A 26849-nucleotide genomic window follows, 5' to 3' on the forward strand; every position below is an offset into this window, starting at 1 on the left:
AAAATGTAAATGTTATAATCGATGGAGGCAATAGCAGAGTTATGGGAAGGTAATTCTAGCTTTGTTTGCTTATGTACCCTTGAGTTTTGTTCATGCGGAGGGCCGAAGGTGACATTCACAGCAGCAAAACACAAACTGGTGGGTCAACAAACGGCTCTAATTTGTGAGCAGTGAGAGTGGAGGCCAGAGTAAGAGCAAAGAGCGTGTATTTATTTCTAATATTTGAAAAGACAAGGCCACTGCTCAATATTTGATGGAATATTGAAATTTATTACAGAAAATTCTGACTTTCAGCCAGCAATATTTGACTGGTAGAATAAATAATTAGAATTTTGGTGACTACATACAAGTGTAACACTTTTTTTTCCACACTTCTATCACTCAATCATAGCCACAATATTTAATCTTTTTTTACTTGCCTTTGGCTTATTGCACATGTATGATCTTGGCTGTACTGGTTTTACTGTGCCTATTGCTGCCTGGGACTGCATTGTAAAAGCTTCTCTCTCTTGTTGATTCTTCCACTTCTTTCTTACACAAGGATAGGTTTTCTGTGTGGTCGCTTGGGTTGCTTTTCCCTTAATGGTACAGGAAGTTGCTTACCCTGAAGACTCCTATGAGAATCTTTTCCTCTGAATGACACTCTGGACTCCAGTGACTTGCATTATATCAGCCACTACTATATATGCACTAGCACCTGCCATTTCCTCCTCCGATGCTTCCACCACCTTTTCCAAGGCTTTTTCTCTCACTAAGTTACTTTCCCACACTACCGGCAGATTCTACTTCAGTCTGCGCCCACTTGTGCTTCTGTTTTTTCTACACAACTTGTTATCTGATCTCAGCTCAACCACCCTTGATCTTGTAACAGAAACCCTCTAGCCCTCAACTTCCCCATGACAAATAACATTGCAGTTCATGGGAAATTTTCAAAGATGACCAGCCGTAAGACTTCCCCTTCATTTGCACATTGGTAAGAAAATCAAACTCTCAATTCTCTAATCACGCAAAACAATAATTAAACTTATCCATCAAAATGAGCCACTTTCTAACTCTGTATATGCAGTTATATTATTAGCATGCACACTTTATATTTCACAGGCTTAGTCTGTATGGTTACTAATTGAACTTCAACTCTCTTCATAAACCACTGTCATCCTTAATTTACAACTGGCTAATAGTACTACAGCACACACTTCTCTCTTTTCCTCCCAACAACGACTAGATATCAGCTGTCAGCGCAGAAGTCAGCTAATCTATGATCTCTCCAGTTCTGATGCATGTTTACCAGTTCATAATATCTTACATGGAAACTGTAACTCCACTCTTGGCACCATAAGCACCCATCCACTCAACCGTAGCACGTCAGAATTAAACATTGCGAACACTGCTGCATGCCGTGCACTATCTGAGCAATTCCATAGATCCACAGGTGTTTTAAAAAAAATCTTTAACAGCATTTTTTAGTGCTGTATATTCTATTCAGATTAGATTAGCACAGGTGCAAAAATATTGTTTTTTTTTACAGTTTATATATTTGGAGGGGAGTAGAGTTTGGATTTTAAGTGATAAATTACAGGATAAGGCCATTATAGAATCTTGTTCCAAGATATTCCTTTAAGGTAATTCAAACCAGAATTTTATCAGTACTGTAAAAGTAAGCACGAGGCCAATACAACTTTAGAAACTTTGTAAATATAGATCTTGAAAAATAATGAGCTGTGGTCAGATACAAGTATAGTAAATAGAAAATGCTTAGTATATTCTGTATTTTATTTCCCACATGACTATTTAAATTAAACTTTAAAAAGAACTGTTTCTACGTCAGCATATTCTTTCTGTTGTATGGTACATTCTTGACTCAGTGAATAGGTGATATGCTTTTGTCAATACTATTGTGCTGCTTGTTCCAAGTAAGTAAGTGCATGAAAGCAGAAATTTCTACTGTGCCCTTTGGAACAAAAGTGTTTACTAAGAAATTTGTAATAAAGGGAGTGTGAATTTCTTTTTGTATTTCCCTATGGATAATGATTTACCAATTCACAACATTGGGTGTGAGTTATGAGCTCATTCATACCTCAGAAAAAAGTACTTCATTGGCTGTGAAGCGCTTTGGGTCATCTTGAGGATGTGAAGTGCGCTATATAAATGCAAGTTCTTTCCTTCTGTTATTAGGTAGAAAGCATTCAGGAAATTTATGGAATGAAATGAGGTTTATTCTGTGCAGGGGTAAAATGTTTTTTTTATACAAGATATTTTAAACTGCATTTATTCGTGGTCTAGTTAACATTTGTGTATTAACATCCATTTTATATTATTATGTTTTTGCTTAACTATTTGCTTTTTTTTTCAAAGCCACAATTTTTTAGTTTTTATGAACTGAAGAGAAGGGGACAAAATAGTCTCCTTCGTGGTATACTATAGCACTAATTGGACTGACATTTAACCCGAGGCAATGACAGATTTTTCTGTCTCCAGTTCCCTAATGCAGTAAAGTCTTTTAACCCATTCACAGTACTGCGGTGCTTGTTCACTGTTTCAACAGTTACACATCATTCTTGGCAAGTGGTAATGGTCTGTGTGACATTTTCATCATCTGTCGACTGGGACTGTATGTCCAGCAGTATAATTGCGGAAGTTTGCCTTCCAAACTTGGGTTGAGTTGAGTATTTGCTGAATGTTTTTTTTAATCCTGTCCCATATGGGTACCAATATGCTAAATAAGCCCGGTGACAACACTGCACACTTTTGGAGTGTTGCGAGCGTTGACAATTAATGCAGGACCCAAATACACGGGAGAGTTGCTGAAGGGAAACTAATTACAAGCTGACATTTCTTTTTACATTAGGAAATTTACTGAGGTTAGGCTCCTGTATGTTTGTGTGTTTGGGGGGTGGGTGGGGCGGTGGTTCGTGAGAACTTCCCTTGTACAGGAAACTCTCTTAACCGGCACCTAAATATCCGGAAATCTCTCTTAACCAGCAAAATTCAGGAGTAGGTTTAGGTAAGTTTTACTATATATTAGTGGCCGTGTAACCGGGGTTCCTGTACCTGTGGCCGTGCAACAGGGACTCCTGGATCTGTGGCCGTGTAACCGGGGCTCCTGCACCTGTGGCCGTGTACGGGGCTCTCGTACCTTAGTAAGTATACCTCTCTGTAATCCGGACTTTTTGATCAACCGGCACCACGCCGGTCCCGTCGGTGCCAGATAAAAAAGAGTTTCCTGTAGTATTCCTTTTAGTATGTTCATCAACTGAAACTTGTGGCTTAAGTTTATTCAGTTTGCTGTTCTATTGCAAATGATTTTTTTGTTGCAGCTGGCTTTATAAAGTCACCCCTGTCTGAAGTGAAGCTAATTGAAGACAATATAGAATTGAACTGTGAGGTAATTGGAAACCCCACCCCTGAAATTCAGTGGTGGGGCATAGAGGGCAATGACACTGAGGTCATGTCGCAGCTCTATGATGGTGCGCGACAACAGCGGATCAGAATCAACTCCAGCTACAACCTTGTTGCCAAGAGCTCCATCAACATCATGAACCTAAGTATTGAGGACACTGGTACATACGAATGCAGAGTCAGTAATGATCCCGACCGCAATGATTTGAAAAAGAGCCCCAAAATCAAGTGGATCCGGTCTCAGGCGACAGTAATAATCATTGAACGTGAGTGGCAGTTGCCAAGTTGAGTCGGAGATGTTTACCAGTAGCTTAGTCCAAGTGCCTGGTATGCATTTTGGTGCCCTTTTCGTCAACCTTCCAAGAAAAGCTCCTGGCGCCTGCACTGCTGTCCTGTGATCAAAGCCATACCAACCCTTCTCCACCCTAGCAGTTATCCTGTTTTTATCCTACGACTTGTTGCAAGGTTGTGAGATTGTTTTTCCAACTTTTGGGTGTTGGAAAGCAAAGCGATTTCAATTAAGATATGATCACTTTCACTCGAACAACTCTGAATATTGCTGATGGGTGGCCAGCTGTCTAATTAAGCTGATGAAGCAGAATATTTTCGAGAGCTGATAGACTGGTACATGCTTTATATTTGTGTTTTATTTAGTCGATGTGTTTAGGCCTCCAAACAATTCTAGACCAAGTTATGTAATAGGAAATGTTAGACATCTGGCTTACCATTTATATTTACAGCAATGCAACATGGAAACATGTAGGTTGCCTTTTTGTAATGTTGCAATCTCACACTCTGCTACTGGTCTTGAGTTTTACCTTTACAACCAGAAGATGGCACCTGAAAGCTTTCTAGTACCGTAGGATGGAATTGCATACCCTCTGGTTGCTGACAAAGCCATGTACTTTCTCAATCGCTACCTTGTGATTGTGTCATTTTGATGTGTAATGTTCTCCCAAACCTCCATACTCCAACGTCAAAGACTCCTTTATCCCCTCCTTGTCTTAGCCTATGCTCTTATGTTTTGCTGGTTGTGTTACAGTGGCTAAATATTACAGTGCAAACCTTTTTAATGGGAGAAAAAACTGAATAAACAAGACCCTCAAGCTCCCAGTAATTGGACATCTTGGCTATAACATTTCCTTATTACTAATGGATGCACTGGACATTGATTTAAGAGCAGCAACCAGTCTTTTGTTAAGGTGGTGATATTGCTGCGTGTTACTGTGGGTGCTTAGACAGTGCCGAAGACATGATTTTTAAAGTTTTGCACTTATGATTTATTAGTTGATCAACATTCTGGACTGATCTCGCACTTTATCTGATAAGTTGATCAGTGGAAAAACTACTTTTGACTATTATGTGGAATAACATGATCGATCTTAATGTACACAGAAAAAATGGAGGGATGTTTATTTTCTATCAATGGCTCCTAATCATGTCATTGATATGATGGAATTATAAGCCGTACAGTATTATGAAAAAGTTGATTGGGAATGACTACAATGTTTCCAGAAACTAATGAGAAATTAGATCTCCATTAAATAGGTCATTTGGGGGGAAAGAGGTTTGCATTTTGCTGCTGTGATAAGCTTTAGTAGTTTACTTTCCCATTCCTTGAACTTACTGGTGCAAACAATGTCTCGACAAGGCAATCGTATGTTCACAATGTTAGAAAGCTGTGTAATGTTTTATTGTCAAAGAAATGTGCTCATTTAGTTCACAGAGCAAACTTTCACTTGACTATCTTTTGAGTTTTCAGCTTTAAGCTGGATTGATAACTGCTTAACTTTATAATTCCATGTTTTTAAATTGTAACATAGTTTGCCAAATTACTTTGTTTTATTATCTGTACTTTCTGTAAATGTATTCCTTTGATGAAGTGTTAAAATATGGAAGTATGGAAGCTTGATTACTGCTAACATTTTCATGGTTACCTGGTCTCGGCATTCATTTAGTTTCCATTCAATTCTGAAACCTTTTCTTTCTTTGCAACCAGGCCCTATAATTGTTACGGATCCTCCAATCCTGGATTCAGGGGACGTTTTAAAGGAAACAATACTTCGCTGCAACTTGACAAACCCACCATCAACTATTAAGGGGCGCGTGTGGAAAAAGGATGATGTGGATATCCCAGATACCAATGATGATAAGGCATCAACAATTATGGAATATAAGTATGTGTCAGTATTTTCACTGCCAGCGCAGTTCATCCAGCTGATGACTAAATCCATATTTAAAAGTGAAAAATCAGTAACATTTTTGTTTTATCCCTATCATATAGAAAATCTCTAATTAGGGTACTTTCCTTAAACTAGTTCAGCACTGTTGCAGTGCTTTGTCCTTGTTACTGTTCTTTCTTATGTTTCCCCCACCCCCTCCGTTCTTGCTGTAGGTGTCGAGTTTGTCAATCCTCCAGAATTATTAATAGAATAGAATATGAAAAGTATAAAACTAGGGGCCATTAATAGATAGTCACTAATAAACCCAATAAGGAATTCAGGAGAAACTTCTTTACCCAGAGAGAGGTGAGAATATCACTACCACATGGAGTAGTTGAGGCAAATAGCATAGATAAATTTAAGGGGAAGCTAGATCTGTACATGAGGGAGAAAGGAATAGAAGAATATGCTGATAGGTTGAGATGAAGTAGGGTGGGAGGAGGCTCGTGTGGAGTATAAACACGGACATAGACCAGTTGGGCCGAATGGCGTGTTTCTGTGCTGTAAATTCTATGTAAAGGCTCTTGTTTATAACCCTCAGCCCTACACCTTGTTAATTTTGAGAAGCGGTGCCATGGTGCTGGCAGATTGAGTTCTTCTTCTTCTTAGGCAGTCCCTCGGAACCGAGGATGACTTGCTTCCACATTAAAAATGAGCTCGCAGGTGACTGATGAGTCCAATGCGGGACCTACAGTTTCTGTCACAGGTGGGGCAGACGGTGGTTGAAGGGGCGGGTGGGTGGGGTGCTTGGGTTGACGTGCGCTCCTTGCGCTGCCTGCGCTTGGCTTCCGCTTGCTCCCGGCGAAGAGACTCGGTGTTCAGCGCCTTCCCGGATGCTTCTCCTCCACTTTGTGCGGTCTTGGGCCAGGGATTCCCAGGTGTCAGTGGAGATGTTACACTTTTTCAAGGAGGCTTTGAGGGTGTCCTTGAAGCATTTCCTCTGCCCACCTGGGGCTCTCTTGCCATGCCGGAGCTCCGAGTAGAGCGCTTGTTTTGGGAGTCTCGTATCGGGCATACGGACAATGTGACCCGTCCATCGGAGCTGATTGAGCGTGGTCAGAGCTTCGATGCTGGGGATGTTGGCCTGAGCAAGAACACTGATGTTGGTGCGCCTATCCTGCCAATGGATTTGCAGTGATACCTGCCCTGCTGTATGCCTCAGAGACATGGACCATGTACAGCAGGCACCTCAAAGCACTGGAGAGGTACCACCAACGCTGCCTCCGCAAGATCCTGCAAATCCATTGGCAGGATAGGCGCACCAACGTCAGTGTTCTTGCTCAGGCCAGCACCGAAGCTCTGACCACGGCAGATTGAGTAGCGCTGTTAGTACTGCTGGGGATTTACAACAGTATTTAAAATGTTATTTGTCACATACATGCCATGTTTACATGTACGGTGTCTGTACATAAACTATTTTTGGAAGGATTTTAGTGAAACGCGTTGTGGGGATATTACAGTTCAGCTTTGTTTTCTCTGCTTACCAGTTCATTCAATGTGTGAGTTGCTGCTTGATTGTTTTGCTTGCTGTAATAAATTCTAGTAATTGGTGTCGTAAAAGAAAGACTTGGGCCTGCCAGCAGCTAGTTGTTTAAATTTAGACAATGTCTCAAGGATTTTTGTCCCAGAACGTAGTCCTGTTTTTATCAAGGAAAGCAGTTTTTGACATTGAAATGTCAAAATTAATATACAGCAGCATAATCTGTACCAGCACAGTTCAGTATAATTGCTGTTACATTTACTGCCACAGCCACTTCCATTCAAAATTGAACTGGTGCAGAGATGTAAAATGTGGGTAAGTTTTGGGGACAGGAGAGAAGAGTTTCCTTGATCTGTTTTCTCCATATTTCAATCCTTCTGTACCACTTAACCAAAAAGACACTGTCACAGTATTTATAAATATACTAGGTTTTGATCGAACATTGTAGTGATTCTCGCTATATTTGGCACTTACATTAGTAATCCATTGAAGGTGCCTGTTAGTGCAATGGTGTGTTATTGGTCCACTCTCTCCTGGTTAGCAGTTCTGCTTAAAGTGAGTTTACATCTGTATCTTGATGCTGTCGCTGGCAATAGATTTATAGGTAAGTGTGTGTATATGTACACATTTATCTCTCTAACTTGATCGTTTGCTTGTATATCTTGCTATTTCGATTTGTTTCTGCATGCTCTCTCTCATACTTTTGTTACCTCTCTGGCTTGTTACTTAAATCTCTCTCTCTCTCTTTCCCCCTTTCTATAAGCCTCTCACCCATTTCCTCTCTGTCTGAATTCCTCTGTTTCTTTGTTGCACGAAGGCCTGGGATCGGACTCTGGCTTCTTCAACAAGCCTGGTCATTGGCACAGAACAAACATTTTGGGGTAGGGAGGGGGCTGGACTAGGGTGGGGTGCAGAGCACTTGCATCTAAATTAATCTTTAGTGACCACATGCTGATGTACAGCCAATAGAATGTATGCAAACAGATAAACAATATAGATAATTTTACAACACCTCCCAAACCCATGACCTCCACCACTTAGAAGGCGAAGGGCATGGGAACACCACCTCCCAAGTCTCTCTCCACCGCTGTTCCTTCATCGTCGCTGGGTCAAAATCTTGTCTCTCCCTCCCTAACAGCACTGTGGGAGTACCTTCACCACACGGGCTGCAGCAGTTCAAGAAGATGGATCATCACCACCACCTTCTCGAGGACAACTAGGGATGGGCAATAAATGCTGACCTTGTTAGTGAAGCCCATATCCCAAGAATGAATTTAAAAAAATCTCTAGCAGGGCTTTTACTTTATTTAAAAAAAAAAGTCTTCAAGACATTCTAGAGCATTAATTATTTCACCCTTTGAGGACTGAAGTGGCATATCTGCGCCAAACGGGTTACTTTAAATTGATTCATATATTTTAATGTATATCGGAGTTAAATCTGTTCTTTTTTCTCTTATATTTCCCTGATTCAATCTTCATCAATCCAAAAGTGTACCTGCATAAATTAGTTTTAAATGTGCTCTCTGAAAAGAGAGGTGGAGATTCTGGAGACTAAAAGGATGATTGGTTTCCTAAGCAATTGTGATCAATATAACAGTGATTAAAATATTGGAATATTTCATTCCCATCAATCATGGATTGTAAACATTCATCTGCAGCAATAAAAAGGAGAAAACAATGTTTGAGGAGTGAGCTGGGTTGATTTTTAATAGAAAGGCTGAAATAAAATGTCTATGTTGGCAAGAAAACCGTGCACTTCAGCCCAAGACTGGGGCAGCAAGTTGGAAAGTGGGTTGAGGCTAGGACTAGAAACTGAAAGCCAGACCAACGCTAAAGGGTGGGAGCAGCAGGTGCAGCATTGAGACCTGAGAGTAAATGGTCATGACTAGAAAGCACGGCCTGCCATCACTTAGAAGTGGAAGGCTGCGGGCTTGTAAGAGGATGAAGCCAGCAGTGGGAACACCGGGGTCAGTCCCTGGTAACCATGATGTCAGTATTGCATTATAACTACTGTAAATCTTGCCAGCTGATCCTCACTTCAGTAGGTGATTTATTTCTTTCCTCTTCCATCCCCATCTCCAGCACAAGAGACTGCTCCTATCCTGCATACTTGACTTTCCCTCTGTATGCATTCCAGAAGCAACAAAGTCCATAGTTCACTCTCTCAATTCCAAACCCTCAGCTCTCTGTGGCTGTTTATTTAGTGCCTACAGGAGCATTAATTCAGCTCTTTATTTTGTAGCTTTGTAGAATGCTGCACTAATCATTTGAGAGTCCACCTGTCACCTGTACTTTGGCATTGCGGTGGGATAATGCTGCTAGAGGATTTGATGTGTGGAAGGTGACATATCCTTTGTTAGAGGAGGATGTGCTTTTGCTAATGTAACCACTGTTAGGTGAGCTAGATAGTCACAGCAAGAGATTATCAGTAAGTCTAGCTGTGATATAACCTCTAATTCCTTATTAGCTTGAGATACCAAGTGTATTTAAACAGTTATTTAAATTATCTTGGTGAAATAGCAAAAAGCAGAGGTACGAATAGATTAAACTATCGCTATATACAGGATCCATGGGAAACTGATTCTTCTGAACATTTTAATCAGTACAGTGTAGGAGTTATACATTGACAAAATCTCTAAAATAGCTTTTGTCCCTTGCATTGTTTCTTACTGAAGGTGTTACATTATGAGTGCTGTTTCTGTAGTGTTGCTTGACATCTCAGTAACTATAATATTTCTTAAAATATACAGTATAGCTGTAGCCAAAACAACATGCCTTTGAATTTCTGCTTCAGGTGCGAGACTGCCATTAGGAGGTAGTCTCATGCCATTTCGGCTTTGTTAGTTACGTAAACATTGTTCTTAGTACCTACAAGTTTTGTTTTGTGCAGTACCTTCATTTGTGCCATTTTTTCCCTTCAGACTGACTGCTGTTGATGCAAAACATTCAGGGGAGTACAGCTGTTATTATTTCACTTCACCCGCTGTCAACAATACCATCCATGTGAAAGGTACGGCATTTTTTATACAAATTCTTTGACTGTAACCTGAACAGGCTGAATAAAAGTGCAAGTTGGAGTGCTGCCTAATTGCCGTAGTAGATGTGCAAATAATTACAAGGGAGGTGGTAAGAGAAGAAAATCTCTTGGCACCATTGCGAATTCCTACCACTTTTGGTTGCCACTGGAAGCAACCAAAGCTGTGTTAGTTTCTTTCTCCGTTCCTGTTTTCTGAATGTGACACTTGGCTTGTAGGGAGAAAGGAGGTAACTGAAATGGAGGAAAGTTCTAGGAGATTAAAAAAATGACTAGACTAAACTAGCAACATGCCTATGGATTAATTATATACACCTTGAGCCCAGTTTGTACCAATCTCATCAAACCTGATCGAATGTACAAAGTTCCTGAGCAGAAGAGTTCTCTCCGGTGTCCTGGCCAATATTTATCCTTCAACCAGCATCACAAACACTTGTTGCTGTTTGTGGGAGCTCGTTGTGCACAAATTGGCTGCCCTGTTTGCCTACATTACAACAGTGCCTACACTTCTGAAGTACTTCATCGGCTGTAAAGAGCTTTGGGACATCCTGAAGTCGTGAAAGGTGCTATATAAATGCAAGTCTTTCCTTTTCTGTAACCACTGGATTTACATTGCTGGTGGCAGACTTATTTTGTGTTTTCCATGTGCAAAGTAAATGTGGGAAATTCTTAGGACAAGCTAAACCTCCAGGCCATCCTTGGAAGGAATCTGAGAAGGCTGGATAACTGAAGGAGATAATGGTACTATACAGTTAAGAATACTATCCTGCTGAGCATATTGAGTTATGTTTACCTCTCGGTAAGCAACTGAGAAAAGCATGATTAAAATGTCTGCTAAGATTAGAGACTGCCATCTTATTTACCTCTAGCAGAAGCAATGTATAACTTTGATCACAAATGTAGACGGGACTGATGACATTTGCCAATCCAGGTCATTGTTTATTCCCTTAACCCTTAGATAAATACATCACTGAATAGCTCTGCAAATTGAATGGAGAATACACCTCCGTGTTTTGTTCCCTGGTTGATCAGGAACCATCAATTTAAGTTAGAGTCCATTCTACCTGTGCTGTCACCATTTCATGACCTAAAGTGCCTCCTTTATTTTGCAGTGCCTTTCAAGGCAGCTACTTGGAGTAATTTGCTAGCCTTGAGGCTTAGAGTGTAGCATTGCCAAAGCATTGATCTCAACAATCAAAATCAACAATTGTAGCCTTCGACTCCTACTTCCATTTTCTGTGCTACTTTAATAGATAATTCTATCTGTATGTGATAGTTGAACAAGTGGAGAATTAATTACATCTTTTAAGTTCCTCATTCTTTAATTATAGTTCAACATCTGTATAGGAAGCTCCTTTATGACTTCAATTCTATTTCCGACAGAGCGCGCCCTTTGTAACACGTTGAAGTAGATTTCCCCTCCTTGTGGTCAGCCCGCCTGATAGTACTGGTGGGAGTCTTGGTTCATTTGACAGCTGGGTCACATTAACATAGGTCCTATAGACTGCGGGTGGAAAACAAGCAGAAGTGGCAGTCTGCTAGCTAACCTCAGGCCCAGAAAAAGGTAGGTCGCGGGGGAGGGTGGTGCAGCAGTGGCACAGATAACTTTTGTGGAGCCAAGAGTGTTCTTGGCCTTACAAAAATAAATAACTAACCTTACCTTTGGGCTCCTCTTTGGTTGGACTGCTTGCTAGCTGATACTGGGTGGAGTGTGCATAGCACATGTTCTGCCCAGGTCAATCCTAAAATGGCATTGAGATTATATTGACATTATAGGACCCAATACCTAAATTAGCCCTCTGCTTTCTTCAGGTGGCTGCCCTGGCCACCTATTCTGAGGACCCGGCAAAATGGCAACGATGTGGTAAGTTCTTCTCCTACCGTGCCGTTTCTGCTACACTGGAGGCTTCAATATCTCCCTCATTCTTCTGTTCCAACTCTAATGTCTTGGCCATCTGTTGCCTAAGAACTAACGGTATGATTTTGGAATGAGGTCTTGCTTATGTAGTGTGGGGAAGGCCACTTGATCAAAATGGCTGTGCAGTGGCATGAAGATGCTTTGTTTCGTTTATATGTTGAGCCTAAAATACATTTAGAAATAAGAGCAAGTAATTAACATTTGTATCTGGCACTGAAGTAATTCAGATTATAGTGCCATGAAATGATATAGTTAGTTGAAGAATCTAACTTTTTAAATCTGTTACTGTACCTGTCAACATGGGTGCCATGAGAAAAACTGGGCTTGATTGAAAATAAGTGAATTGTTTATTTTTAAACTAGCTCCACCTGGCGTGAGCAGCGACAAGAAATCTGAACATGGAAACGAGGGAGATGTTGGAGTGTTGGCGTGCAAGAGCAGCGGGTATCCACCAGTTGAGTACTGGTCATGGTCCCGGCAGACTAAAGCCGGTTATGAGGTAAACTGGGACACGATTAAATAACTGTTTATCATGGAGGACTAAGGAACTTCTGCAGTTTGATCCCACCCGTTCCAAAAAAAAAAAAAAAAATGTTTTGAAATGTTATTTAGTCTTTTCCCATAGCCTTTTCTGCTGTGAGATGCAGAATGTGCTTCCGGTTGATGGAAAGCGTTCATCAGCTATTCAGATATTTGCTTTATCTTTCTGTTGGGGCTTGCCACTGAATGAAGTGCAACCATTGCAGAAGTTTGAGGGTGGTTCTATTATTGTGCTTCAGATTGTTTTTGGATTACACTTTATAACCAAGTTGTAATGTTAGAATTGGATTCATGAGCACACTACTGCACTTTTCTTTCTCCAGTGGGTGAAAACTGACATTAAAATATATAATTTTAAGCATATAGTTAAGGGAAATGTGTGTAAATGTGTTCTATATTTTTTTTATCCAGTACATCAGTCTGAATTGATCTTTTTTTTGTTTGGTCATCAAACAAAACCTGGATATGAGGAAGATGTTGGAGTGCTGACTTGTCAGGGCAGTGGTTATCCATCAGTTGAGAACTGGTCAGACTAAAGCCTTTTATGAAGTAAATGGGGACATGAGGTAAACTTGAGCATCAAGGGTGTCTAATACACATGGAAGCCCTTCAACATTAGAGTTGAGCAAATCGTGAATGTTTGAGTACTTTTTTTTGTTGCTTACAGATTTGAAATGAATATTTTAAAGGAACATTTATTTCCAATTTAGATCATTGTCAATGGAACAAAGAACTTTCACATCACAAGTGCAGGAAATGAGACACAGTTGCGTATCTATTCGCTGGATATTGAGGGAGACCAAGGAGAGTACTTCTGCAATGCCACCAATGAGATTGGCGCAAAAGCGGAGACCATTCACCTTCGAGTTCGCGGCCGTTTTGCCGCTCTCTGGCCCTTTTTGGGAATTGTTGCAGAGGTGATTGTGCTTGTTGCAATTATCTTCATTTATGAGAAAAGGAGAAAGCCTGATGAAATTACAGACGGTAAGTTAACAACAAACTTTAATCACTTAGTATATATGATGTAGTGCTGACTATTGGCAGGTTCAAAAATATTAGAATAACTTTCCCTTAACCAAAGTTGACCAAGAGGAGCGTAGCTAGTCTCATTCGTGGGCTGAGTTTCTAAACAAACTACTTGCAATTTAATATTGAGGATCTGCTTAGAGCAGCTGTCTTAAAATTTTGAAGAGGTCCCTCAATCTACATTGAATTACTCTTGTCCCGTTCTTTCTTTGAACAAAAGGCTCATTTGCATTTACTTAATTTTAAGCTTGAGGGAAATGTGTCTTAAGAAGGTATGGAGTAAAAGGTAAAGTAATAAAAAGGGCAAAAGCAGGAACCAAGTGTCACAAAACATATTTGAAAGTTCTCTATCTGAATGCACGTAGCATTCGTAACAAAATAGATGCGTTAATGGCACAAATAACTACATATGGGTATGATCTTGTGGCCATTACAGAAACATGGCTGCAGGGTGACAATGCCTGGGAATTAAACATACCAGGTTATTTAACGATCGGGAAGGACAGGCAGGAAGGAAGGGGAGGGTGGGGTGGCTATGTTAATAAAGGAAGGAATCACTGTAATACAGAGAAATGATATTGGGTCAAAAGATCAGGATAATGAAACAGTTTGGGTGGAGGTAAGGAATAATAAGGGGGAAAAAACACTAGTGGGTGTAGTCTATAGGCCTCCGAACAGTTGCAACTCTGTTGGACGGAGTATCAATCAGGAAATAGTTGAGGCTTGTAATAAGGGAACATCTATAATTATGGGGGACTTTAACTATCATATTAATTGGACAAATCAAATTGGGCAGGGCTGCCTTGAGGATGAGTTCATTGAGTGTATTAGGGATCGGTTTCTTGAGCAGTATGTAACTGAACCGACCAGGGGGCAAGCAACCTTAGATCTGGTCCTGTGTAACGAGACAGGATTAATTAAAAATGTCCTAGTAAAGGATCCCCTTGGAATGAGTGACCATAACATGGTTGAATTCCATATTCAATTAGAGGGTGAGAAGGTTGGATCTCAAACAAGCGTGCTAAGCTTGAATAAAGGAGACTATGAAGGTATGAGAGCGGAATTGAGTAGAGTGGATTGGGAAAATAGATTAAAGGGTAATACGATACATGATCAGTGGTGTACATTTAAGGAGTTATTTTACAACTTCCAAAAAATATATATTCCACTGAGAAGAAAAGGTTGTAAAAGAAAAGACAGCCATCCGTGGCTAAGTAAAGAAATTAAGGATAGTATTCAACTAAAAACAAGGGCACATAAGGTAGCCAAATCTAGTGGGAGGATAGAGGATTGGGAAAACTTTAAAAGACAGCAAAAAATAACAAAAAGATTGATTAAGAAAGGGAAGATAGATTATGAAAGTAAATTAGCAAAAAATATAAAAACAGATAGTAAGAGTTTTTATAGTTATATAAAAAGAAAAAAGGGTGGCTAAAGTAAATGTTGGTCCCTTAGAGGATGAGACCGGGAAATTAATGGTGGGAAATATGGAGATGGCAAAAACACTGAATATTTTGTATCAGTCCTTACACTAGAGGACACTAAGAATATCCCAACGCTGGACAAACAGGGGGCTATAGTGGGGGAGGAGCTAAACACGATCAGAATCACTAAGGAAGTGGTACTCGGTAAAATAATGGGACTCAAGGCGGATAAATCACCTGGACCTGATGGCTTACATCCTAGGGTCTTGAGGGAAGTGGCGGTAGGGATTGTGGATGCATTGGTAATAATTTTCCAAAACTCCCTGGACTCGGCAAAGGTCCCGGCAGACTGGAAAACTGCTAATGTAACACCCTTATTTAAAAAGGGCAGTAGACAGAAGGCTGGAAACTATAGACTGGTTAGCCTAACATCTGTGGTAGGTAAATATTTTGGAGTCCATTATTAAGGAGACAGTAACAGGACATTTGGATAATCATAATTTAATAGGACAAAGTCAGCATGGTTTTATGAAGGGGAAGTCATGTTTGACAAATTGCTGGAGTTCTTTGAGGAAGTAACATATAGGGTGGATAAAGGGGAACCAGTGGACGTAGTGCATTTAGACTTCCAAAAGGCATTTGACAAGGTGCCACACAAAAGATTATTGCTTAAGATAAAAAATCACGGGATTGGGGGTAATATTCTGGCATGGATAGAGGATTGGCTATCTAACAGAAGGCAGAGAGTTGGGATAAATGGTTCATTCTCAGACTGGCAATCAGTAACTAGTGGTGTTCCGCAGGGGTCAGTGCTGGGTCCCCAACTCTTTACAATCTATATTAACGATTTGGAGGAGGGGACCGAGTGTAACATATCAAAGTTTGCAGATGATACTAAGATGGGGGGGAAAGTAGTGAGTGAGGAGGACATAAAAAACCTGCAAGGGGACATAGACAGGCTAAGTAAGTGGGCAGAGATTTGGCAGATAGAATACAATACTGGAACGTGTGAGGTTATGCACTTTGGCAGGGAAAATCGTAGAGCAAGTTATTATCTTAATGGCAAGAAACTGGAAAGTACTGAAGTACAAAGGGATCTGGGGGTCCTGGTGCACGAAACTCAAAAGGTTAGTATGCAGGTGCAGCAAGTGATTAAGAAGGCCAATGGAATGTTGGCTTTCATTGCTAGGGGGATAGAATATGAAAATAGGGAGGTATTGCTTCAGTTGTACAAGGTATTGGTGAGACCGCACCTGGAATACTGTATACAGTTTTGGTGTCCGTACTTAAGAAAATACATACTTGCTCTCGAGTCAGTACAAAGAAGGTTCACTCGGTTAATCCCGGGGATGAGGGGGTGGACATATGAGGAGAGGTTGAGTAGATTGGGACTCTACTCATTGGAGTTCAGAAGAATGAGAGGCGATCTTATTGAAACGTAAGGTTGTGAAGGGGTCGGATCGGATGGATGCGGGGAGGATGTTCCCGATGATGGGTGAAACTAGAACTAGGGGGCATAGTCTTAGAATAAGGGGCTGCTCTTTCAAAACTGAGATGAGGAGGAACTACTTCACTCAGAGGGTGGTAGGTCCATGGAATATGCTGCCCCAAAAAGCTGTAGAAGCTACATCATTACATAAATTTGAAACAGAAATAGACAGTTTCCTAGAAGTAAAGGGAATTAAGGGTTACGGGGAGCGGGCAGGAATTTGGACATGAGTCTAGGTTCGGATCGGACATGGCCCTGTGGGTAGCGGAGCCGGCCCAGGGGCCGTGTAGCCTGATCCTGCTCCTATTTCGTGTGTCTAATTCTGTTAGATTCAGGAGATGGTTCTGTGATAGTAGATTGGCGGTTAGGATCAGATCAGCCATGATCTTATTGAATGGCGGAGCAGGCTCGAGGGGCCGATTGACCTACTCCTGCTCCTATTTCTTATGTTCTTATACCAAAAGAAATAGAAGAATTACAGAAATACACTTGTTATTCGGTTTGGCTTATGTCAAATAGGGTGGCCCCCGGCATTTCAGAACATATGGGGAGGGAGTGAAATTGATCTTTGCCAGTAGTACAAAAAGGGCTCCTATCACTTCGACAGCCCAATTTACACAGCACTCAGTTTTGTTTCTATTAACTTCAATGGAAAAGAAAATTGGGCCCAGTGTAAAACGGGCTGGTGATTTGTGAAGAGCCCGCTTCGTGCTACTGGCAAAGACCAATTTCACCCCAAGCTATTTGGTTACAGATTGTGTATGGCGTGGTTGATGACAGATTGTGTACAGTGTGATTGCCATGTAGCCATTGAAAACTTTGTGGAGTGTTGATATTTTAAGGCTTCTGTTCACCAGCTTCAAGTATGCACGATAAAAGGTCTCTATTTAATTGAAGCAAAATGCTATTCCTTGATGAAAAATGTTTTCTTTCCCGTTCGCTGCTGGTTCATATCCTGCGGTAAGTGGAATAAAATGCACGTCGGTCTGAAGCGACACACTCCATTACCTGAGTCGCTCAGAATTCAGGTTCCTGCCATCTCTGCACAATTGTGCTCTTCATGTGTTTAGCATTAAGTTACTGTAAATTGAATAAATTGCTGATTCAACAGACCCTTGTCTATCACTTCAGCGTGGTGCTGTAAAGCCATTTAGTACAGTGTGACTCTTCGTGCAAACTAAGTTGAACATTTCTTTCTTGACACACTTCATTTTATACTTTAAGAACAATTCCTGAATGGACAATGCAGAAGATAAAATTAATACCCATAGCTGTGAAGTCAAACATAAGGATACATGTAAATTTCTTAGCATCCTACATTATTTTACCTACATTCAGAACAGTATACAGTGTGTCATAAAAATTTCAGTGCTTGCAGCACATCCCATTAATCTTTCAGCATGCAAATCACTGCATTAATGGCATTCAGTGCACTGTCAGTCAGCCTCCATACCAAGAGCTGCAGGTGGTAAACGTTTATCAAAAATTAAATAAACCCATCATGTTAAGTTCATGTCAGAGCACCTCAAAATTGTATTTACATGATTTCAGGGCTTCAGTCCCATTTATGTTTTGTGTCACTTGGTTGATATCACTGCAGTGGAATAACCAGGTGATTATTCCTAGCCTTGGTAATATAAATAACTGCAGTGGAACATAATTATGTAAAGAAAATGTTGCTGACATATCAGGAAAATTGTTTGGATGGAAGAAGTCTGGCATAAACTATTGCTACTACTTCAAGGAGGCCATTCAGCCCATCGTGCTTGTGCCGGCTTTTGGGTAGAGTTATCCAATTAATCCCACTCCCCTGCTCTTTCCCCATAGCCCTGTAAATACGATGTAAATTGTAGCAGTTGTTGCTTCCCACCCTCAACTGATTTAACCTCTTCTATTTGTACCGTGTCAAAGGGGTCTGATAAAATAACATTGCCTAATTGCTTAAAAAAAAAAGTGCTGGCTACTATGGGTTCAAAACTATTTTGGCCAAACCAAATCCCTTTATGAATTAAAATTGCCATGAGAGATATTTTGCTGGCTGCAGCAGAAAGTAACTGTATGCCAAACACGTTACATATTGAGTTATGCTTTTTTCGTGCAACAAGAATCAATGTTGGTCAGTGGTAGTGGTTTTTCGATTTACAGTACTGACAAAATGGAAGCGAATGGGATTAGGCACAAGGTGCATCTACCTAAACCAGGTCTATATTTTTAATAGGTTTTGGCATTCACAAAATGGCTCCAAACTAAATCTCATTTGGAAATTGGTTTTAAAAAGAATCTTTTGTGCTAAAGTTGTATTTCAAGTTTAAAAAAAAAAAAAAAAACGTTTTAATGGATATTATGATTGTGGGTTTTTGGAGAATTCAAAAACCTTGAGCCTAAACCTGTGTCCCATATTTAGGATGAAGAATGCTAAACAGCTTGCCGCCAGCACAAAACTGCTACTGATCTGCAGCTCTACTCTAGTGCTGATTTTAGGAGTTCTACTTTAGTGCTAAGTTTAGGAGCAAGAAATTTCTGCTTTTTTGCTTACAGGTTTACGGTAATAGGTTTGAGAACCACAAATCATAGCCTAAGTGGCAAAAAAAAATGCAGTCAACATGTTTGAGGCTTGAAGGTAACTTCATGAACAGTGTATTATGATATTAAGGTGCACCTTGCTGTCACGAGTTTGCTGTGGACCCCTCAATGCTGTCTTGCAAAGTCACTTCTATGGTATCGGCAGAACAAGTGAGGTATACATATTGTCTGGTTACAATGTAATGGTCTATTTCGATGTGATATATGCCACGGTTTAGTGGCATTGGGCTCTTTCTGCAATTGTGTATTATCTTTCAATGTTAGTAATTTATTCTGTATTTTAACACCAAAAAATTATTGTTGTGACGATCTGCCACTTTGTAGTACAGGAAACTTTGGTTTATCCGGAGGTTATATGTCTGGAATACTCGATCTAACGGCAAAAATCAGGAGCCGTTTTCTATAAGTTTTTTTTAGTTCTCGTTGCTTTTTTTTCCCAGTTAGGCACTGCAAGGTCTGTAGCTATAGCAACAGCTTCAGCTAGAGACGCTTGCAGCTGCAGCCGACTGTTTAGAAGCTGTTGCTAAGCAACAGTGTTTGTTGTCAGATACAGAGATGAAAACCTCCGTATGCTTCAACATTAACTTTGTATGTCCGGCAGTTTTGATAGATCGGCAACAGCTCGGTCCCGTCGGTGCCAGATATCACAAAGTTTCCTGTATTGAGGTGCTTTGATCTTGGCACAAAAATCTATAACTGCTTTTCACGGAGTAACTTTTGTTACAAAGCTGAACTACTTAAAAGGTCTTTTAAAAAAAAAAAAAAAAGTTTGAGTGCCAAAATAAAATATCAGCTGTGAATTCATTAAATATCTTAATGTACCTTTACTAAAGCTTATCCTCTTTTTGTGTTTGCATGTGAATTTGATAATCAGATGACGAACAAGGATCTGCACCCTTGTAAGTTTAACCAAATAATTTCATGTTTACAAAGTTCTTTGTGTATTACTCATTGCAAGCAGCTTGTGTTACTGAATTTGAACAATTTTATAACTTCTTCCATAGGAAAAGCAATGCATCCATGAATCATAAGGATAAAAATGTCAGGCAGCGAAACTCCAACTGATTTGATTTTATCCTTCAGGAAAGGTCAGTTAACCATTTTAATTAAAAGGATCTAACTTTTGCTCAGTCGTTTGAAGTATTTTCTGTTTCACAAAAGTTCCAGTTAGCTATCATTCTAATCATTGCCTCGATTTGCATGGTGATTTCTATCTTTTCTTTCTATCCTAAAATGGAACTGCAGAATCAAAATTGTCACTTCATTTTTGTTTTAAACATTTTTGTTAATTGCATTTTAAGCAACAAAGTAGACTGATGCTTACTGGTATTTGGTGAAATATTTTAAGAGGGACACAACCATATACAGTAAATATAAAAAGAAAGACTTGCATTTATATAGTGCCTTTCATGACCTCAGGACATCCCAAAGTGTTTTACAGCCAATTAAGTACTTTTTTTTTGGAAATGTAGTCACTGTTGTAACGAAGGAAATGCAGCAGCCAATTTGCGCACAGCAAGCTCCCATAAACAGCAATGTGATAATGACCAGATAATCTGTTTTTAGTGATGTTGATGGACAATGGGGAGAACGCCCCAGCTCCTCTTCGAAATAGTGCCATGGGCTCATTTGTGTCCACCTGAGAGAGCAGACGGGGCCTCGGTTTAACATCTCATCCAAAAGACGGCATCTCCGACAGTGCACCATTCTGTCGGTACTGCACTGGAGTGTTAGCCTAGATTTTTTTGGTTGCCAAGTCTGGAGTGGGACTGAAACCCGCAACCTTCTGACTCAAATGGGAGAGTGCTACCAGCTGAGCCATGGCTGGCACTGCGTCTTATATACTGCCCTTTATATCTTTGATATTCCATTATTGTGAACTGCATGGTTTCACATCAGAATCTGTTTGACTATCTTGTCTCCTTGCTGCATAGTTAACAAACCACCCCTTTACAACGCTGAATAAACCATTAATAAAAATTAAAATTCATGAAACGCGGCCCCAACTTGCTGCCTTCGCGCCTGCTGCTATTTTTACAGTTAAATGACAATAAAAGTGCATCATGACCTGGATAGGGAGGGCTTCATGTCTTTGTGCCAGCGATGATCATTTTTTAACTTATATTTTTTGTCACTGTTCACATTCGTTGTGCTGTTAAAGTTCCCATGGACCGTAATTGGGGCTGAAGAGGCTGAAAGTTTAAATGTAGAGAGCCATTTTTTAAATCATCTCTGCACTATGATGTAACACATTTTTCAGTGAGTTAATATTGCATATTATATAGTTCGTAGAAGTGGTTTTTCTAATAATTGTAACACTAAAAGGAGTATTTATATTGAGCTACTGGACGCCAAGATCAAATTTTGTTGATTTTTGTAAATAAAACACTTAACCATGTACAGGAAACTCTTTCGTATCCGGCACCGACGGGACCGGGATGATGCCGGTTGATTAAAAATTCCGGATAACGGAGAGGTATATCTACTGAGGCTATTTTTAACAAACAAAAATTTTAAAACATCAAGAAATGTGCAGTGTAGTTGGGGACTCGCCTACAGAATGTTGTGTTAAATGGATGGTGGAAGATGCTTGATCGGAAGAGACTTCCGACAGCGCCAAGAAGCCGAGTAGTGGCAGTTTGGAGAACTACCCCCACTGACTAACTTGGCCACCGCGGAAGACTTGGACTCGGCAACATTTCCGGTTTATGAGGTGTTTTCGGAGTATGAATTTTGCCGGTTATTAGAGAATTCCAGATATTTAGGTGCCATTTAAGCGAGAGTTTCCTGTAGATTGGTTGCTCAAAGAACAAGTGAGAATGTTAAGTAAGATAAGAGCAAGCTTCTATCCCTTGAACTGAAAGGCAGAACATTTTTATAAGTCTCCAATTTCAATGGTACATTATGCCATCGCAAGTTACCATCCATCTTTAATTTCCATTTTTCTGAGGAAGTTCTGCAGGTGAATGTCAGTTTTATACAGAAACCAAAGAGCAAAAAAGGGTTTTCAACAGGCCCAAAAATCTGAACAACAATGATCAGATGCTGCCTGGCCTGCTAAGTATTTCCAACATTTTCTGTTTTAATTTCAGATTTCCAGCATCTGCAGTATTTTGCTAATGATCAAAGAAGTCGTCAAGATAACTAAAAAGTGAAATGTCTTCCCCCCCCCCCCCCCATTAGGAGGCCTATACAACTGACTACAGAATGGATGGGTTTTGTAGTAGGCATGGAGAATGTCATCTTCAACATGATTAAAGTATTTGATCTATTCACAGATCCTAAAGCGTTCGGATCTCTACAGAAAAAAATAAAACTGTTAACAATTTAACTGCTGGTGCCTTTTAACCCACTGTATAATTCCATTGGCACTAGCAGTCAATTGGTTAATCAGTATGTTATATTCTAGGCCTATCTAACCTGTATAAACTGGACTAAAATACTCCTGGTAAAGATTTGCTTTTTCTTGGCGGTTAGACTGAAATCTATTTTGTGTTCTGTTAACTATGAACGGGTAGCTAGTATTTGTCATCCTGCTAGAAAAACTACAGATTGCCATAATTATTTTGACAAGGCTGGGATTTGTAAATGCAAATGCTTCACCTTCCAATTTATCATTTAGGCCAATAGGGGTGCTATCTCATTAAAATCGTAGTTTTAATTCTGCATGATTAAATTTGCATTGGCTTCTGTAGTACAAAGGGTGATGCTAGTGAATTTCTCTAATGTTTTCAGGTTGTTCCCACTATTATACTGATACTTCACTAAGAAAATGGTATTTTGGTATTTAAGTTCAGTGTTTGGGGGAGTCTTCCACTATCAAAGTTTATTATTCTGAATAGAGACCTTTATAAAGTGGCTGGGTAATACTCTAGTCCACCCCTTTTATTTTAGCAAATCACATTGAAACAAGATGGAGAATTTTAACTCCCTCTGCCTGGAAACTGGGCGGTACGGGGGTTAAAATCAAAGTGATAGAATTAACGCAGGTTTTACCCCCCCCCCACTGCCAGTTTCCTGCCGCTGGTTTAATTGTCGGCTCAGAAGCCCGCCTGACTCGGGCAGAAGCCTCATGAATACGCTTAAATCAAGGTCCTATTGCGTAAATAGGGGCCAAACATTTTTACGGCCTGCTGTAGACATTGCTCAGTAGAACCTGTCGGCCAAGAATTGCAGGCCCTCGAAGGTAGGTGACGAATTTATTCTTGTGGGACCGGAAGGTGCAAAATTGTTCCTCCAGGTCCCATAAAAAGTAATCTGAGCTGCTGACACCTTGGGCTCGAACCAACACCCGCCCCCCCCCACCCCCCCCCCCCAGGTGTGTCTTACCTGAATCCAGCAAGCCATATTGGGACACCCATTTAGGGTGAACAGCTCACTGGTTCTATTTAAATGAGGCCCGGGACTCCCAGCCAATCGGCCTGCAAGTTCTGCTGGCTGTCACCCACCCAAATACTATTTTTGTATCTCTGGTTTCCAGTTGAGAAATCACTCGGTAATGTAAGCTTGAAAATGTTAATTGTACTGGAGTGGTTACTTCCTAATGCTCTTCATCATTATTGACCTTAGAATGATTGTCATCTCCCCCTCCTCAGTATTACTGGTAAGGTTGTGTATAGTCAGTTGTCTTTAGAGTAAACTATTTTCTTGTTTTATAGATTGCAATTCCTAGTAGACGGCAGCTGAATGTATTTATAGCACAGTGCATTGCTACCGTACTGTTAGTGCTATTGTTGACGGAGCTTGGTTTGCCAATATTTTCGTTGCCCCTTTGTCCAGGAAAGAAACGGCCCAATTAGCATTGTGATCATTTTGTTGCTTGAGGTTTCCGCCTTTTTAACCTTCAAAACGTGCTCCTCTGAAGGATCAGCTTTCATCAGAGTTTGAAATAATTTTGCTCTCGCCACACTGCATGTTAATTTTGTGTTCTGTAATTGATTTTTGAGAAAGGATAGGCACAATACAATTATTGTCAGTTTTACTTTGAAATCCTCACCTGAGTGAGAAACCCACAGAAATTTATCTGACTTGGGATTGTACAATTTTGTATAGATGGAGGCTAGTTTATAGTATCATAATACTGTACTAATGTTTGGTCATGTTAAGTGTAATGCACTAACTTTTTTTGTGCTGAATCTGTACTGCTGAAATATAATAATTCTCTAAAAATTAAATGAGATAACTTTTACAAATTTTTCATGTTGCCACATCGCCTCAACAGTATGTGATACCTATGTCAGAATTCACGTCAATAAAAATCCTTTGACTTTTATCAATTCAATCTGTAAAATTGTTTTTTTTTTCAATTTCAGTCATGGAAGATCCTTTTTCCCATTTCAGATGAAGGGGATAGTAATGTTTCTAATGTGGTAGTTGGGAACTGGCTTATATAAATACACAAATATAGGGCCTGAATTACTCAGTGGATTTGGCACACTGCTCTTCCATCTCTGTGACTTGGATTTGAATCTGTCCTGCATTTATTACCATAAAAGTCTTCATTAACTACATGAACAATGGGACATAAGCACATAAGAAATAGGAGCAGGAGTAGGCCATTTGGCCCTTCAGGCCTGCTCTGCCATTCAATGAGATCTTCTGCCTCAACTCCATTCACCAGCCCTATCGCCATATCCCTTGATGCCCTTACTAGTCAGAAATCTATCGACTTCTGTTTTGAATATGCCCAATGACTGAGCCTCCACAGCCCTCTGGGGTAGAGAATTCCAAAGATTCACCACCCTCTGTGAAGAAATTTCTTCTCATCTCAGTCCTGAATGGCCTACCTTTTATCCTGAGGCTGTGGCCCCTAGTTCTAGACTCCCCAGCCAAGGGAAACATTCTCCCAGCATCCACCCTATCAAACCCATAAACTGGAAATAATGCTATGTTGATTAACTGGCTGGATTTTCTGAATTATTCAGCTTGTTGATGATAGCCTGGAGTTCAGTATAGGCCACAGAACTATTCAGAAACTCAGCTAAAATGTCTTGGATCTGCCTACGCAATGATGGGTTTCCTCCAGTAATCAGAAATTGAAACTCAAACTAGCAACCTCAGTCAATGCTAACTACAGGAAGCTCTTTGGTATACGGGACCGGCGTGTTGCCGGTTGAACAAAATTTCTGGATGACGGAGAGGGTTATCTACCGAGACTTTAAGAAAGAACAATTTAAAAATCAAGAAATGTGCAGTAAATAGTAATTGGGTACTCACCTACAGAATGTTGTGTTAAATGGATGGTGGAAGATGCTTGATTAAGTACAGCACTACCAGTTGAGGGTAATGCAATGCAATGACTACCAGCAGCGTGGGAGACTCAGTACCCCTGTAAAATGGCGAATCAGATGAGACTACCGGCAGCGCGGGAGAGTCAGACTCCCGTTACAGGGGTATTGAAGTGTTCCAACTTCCGACAGCGCCAAGAAGCCGAGTAGTGGCAGTTTGGAGAACTACCTCCACTGACTAACTCGGCCACCGCGGGAGACTCGGACTCGGCAACATTGCCGGTTATTGAGGTGTTTTCGGAGTGAGATTTTGCCGGTTAATAGAGAATTCCGGATATTTAGGTGCCATTTAAACGAGAGTTTCCTGTAACTACTGCATTGTGCGTAGCATTGCTTTCTCAGAATGTTAAAGGTTGTCTGCAAAAGGACTGACGCCCAGAAATGTGCCCTGTATGTGTGCTAACTACCTGCAACATGGGCAACTAATCTGCAGTGCTTTGTGGCAAATTTCCCCACACCTGCACTTGACATTACTTTCATCACAAGCCTGTACTTCATTAGTAAAATATCCCACACAATTCCTCATGTGTAGGGTGAAATGAATGAAGAGGAAAATGAGATTCCTGTTTTAGATATAATCTTCATTCTTTGGTATCTGATTTCTATCTGATTACCCGTTGGACCAGAATACTGTTCCATTTTGGATGGAAGTAAGTTTTTACGTGCAGTTTAATCCTTTGTTATATTTTTTCTGCTATTTATGTTCTATCAATTGGTATTGCACCCATTTCCATAAACTGGAAATTATGTGGTATAATAATTAAACTCCAGTCGAATACAGTGGCCCGGAATTTGCAATTGTAATGACAGCAAAACTGTCAACGCGCACCGTCATTACTGTGTAAAACTGACAGCAACTTCTGGTGTCCGCACATGCACAGTTAAATGCAGAAATCTGGATGTTGCCGTCAGTGATACCCTGCTCCTCCACAGGGCAAGGTGCGCTGTTGCAGTCTTCGCAGATGCAATCAAGACAGAATCAGTGAATTGACGTGAACTTCAACTTTTTACGTACTATTCTTGCTGTAAAAACCATTGAGGTGTAACTAAGTTTTTAATGGCATATTAAGTCATAATTACTGCTGAACAACCTCCTGCCCCGAAAAACTAATTTTACGTGTGGAGTGGCATTCCCTCAGAATAACATTTTTTAAATTCCATGATTTTTAAATTAAAAATTAATTTTAATTTTTGATATTTCGCCTACCTTAATGTCTATGGGTACTGTAGCATAGTGGTAATCCAGAGGCCTGGACTAATGATCCGGAGGCATGAGTTCAAATCCCACCATGGCAACTGGGAATTTAAATTCAATTAATTAAATATATCTGGAATAAAAAGCTAGCATCAGTAATGGTGACCATGAAACTTCTGGCTTTACCCTATATGTGGCTCCAGACCCACAGCAATGTGATTGACTCTTAACAGCTCTCTGAAATGGCATAGC

At 40.3% G+C, this 26849-nt stretch overlaps 1 protein-coding gene across 6 annotated transcripts in view; it reads left to right on the top strand.

The window, feature by feature from the left end:
- The window catches only part of bsg (basigin), a 54355-nt gene that overhangs the window by 12049 nt on the left and 15457 nt on the right, over positions 1-26849 (top strand). Inside the window, exons 2-10 of one of the 6 annotated variants that reach the window (XR_015080519.1) lie at positions 3318-3665; positions 5399-5576; positions 10023-10111; positions 12416-12552; positions 13304-13577; positions 19990-20014; positions 20120-20203; positions 21277-21374; positions 23774-24391. Coding sequence is in view for 5 of the 6 variants with exons in the window: in XM_086004593.1 (XP_085860719.1) it covers positions 3318-3665; positions 5399-5576; positions 10023-10111; positions 12416-12552; positions 13304-13577; positions 19990-20014; positions 20120-20180 (1112 nt within the window). In the remaining variant the exon portion in view is untranslated. Of the gene's footprint in view, positions 1-3317; positions 3666-5398; positions 5577-10022; positions 10112-12415; positions 12553-13303; positions 13578-19989; positions 20015-20119; positions 20204-21276; positions 21375-22207; positions 24392-26849 lie in introns of those variants that run through there. The other 5 variants (XM_086004593.1, XM_086004594.1, XM_086004595.1 and 2 more) reach the window with 5 other exon arrangements.

This window comes from Somniosus microcephalus, chromosome 13 (assembly GCF_052327205.1).
Source record: "Somniosus microcephalus isolate GS21.2 chromosome 13, FLI_Smic_1.0, whole genome shotgun sequence".
Classification (NCBI taxonomy): Eukaryota; Metazoa; Chordata; class Chondrichthyes; order Squaliformes; family Somniosidae; genus Somniosus; species Somniosus microcephalus.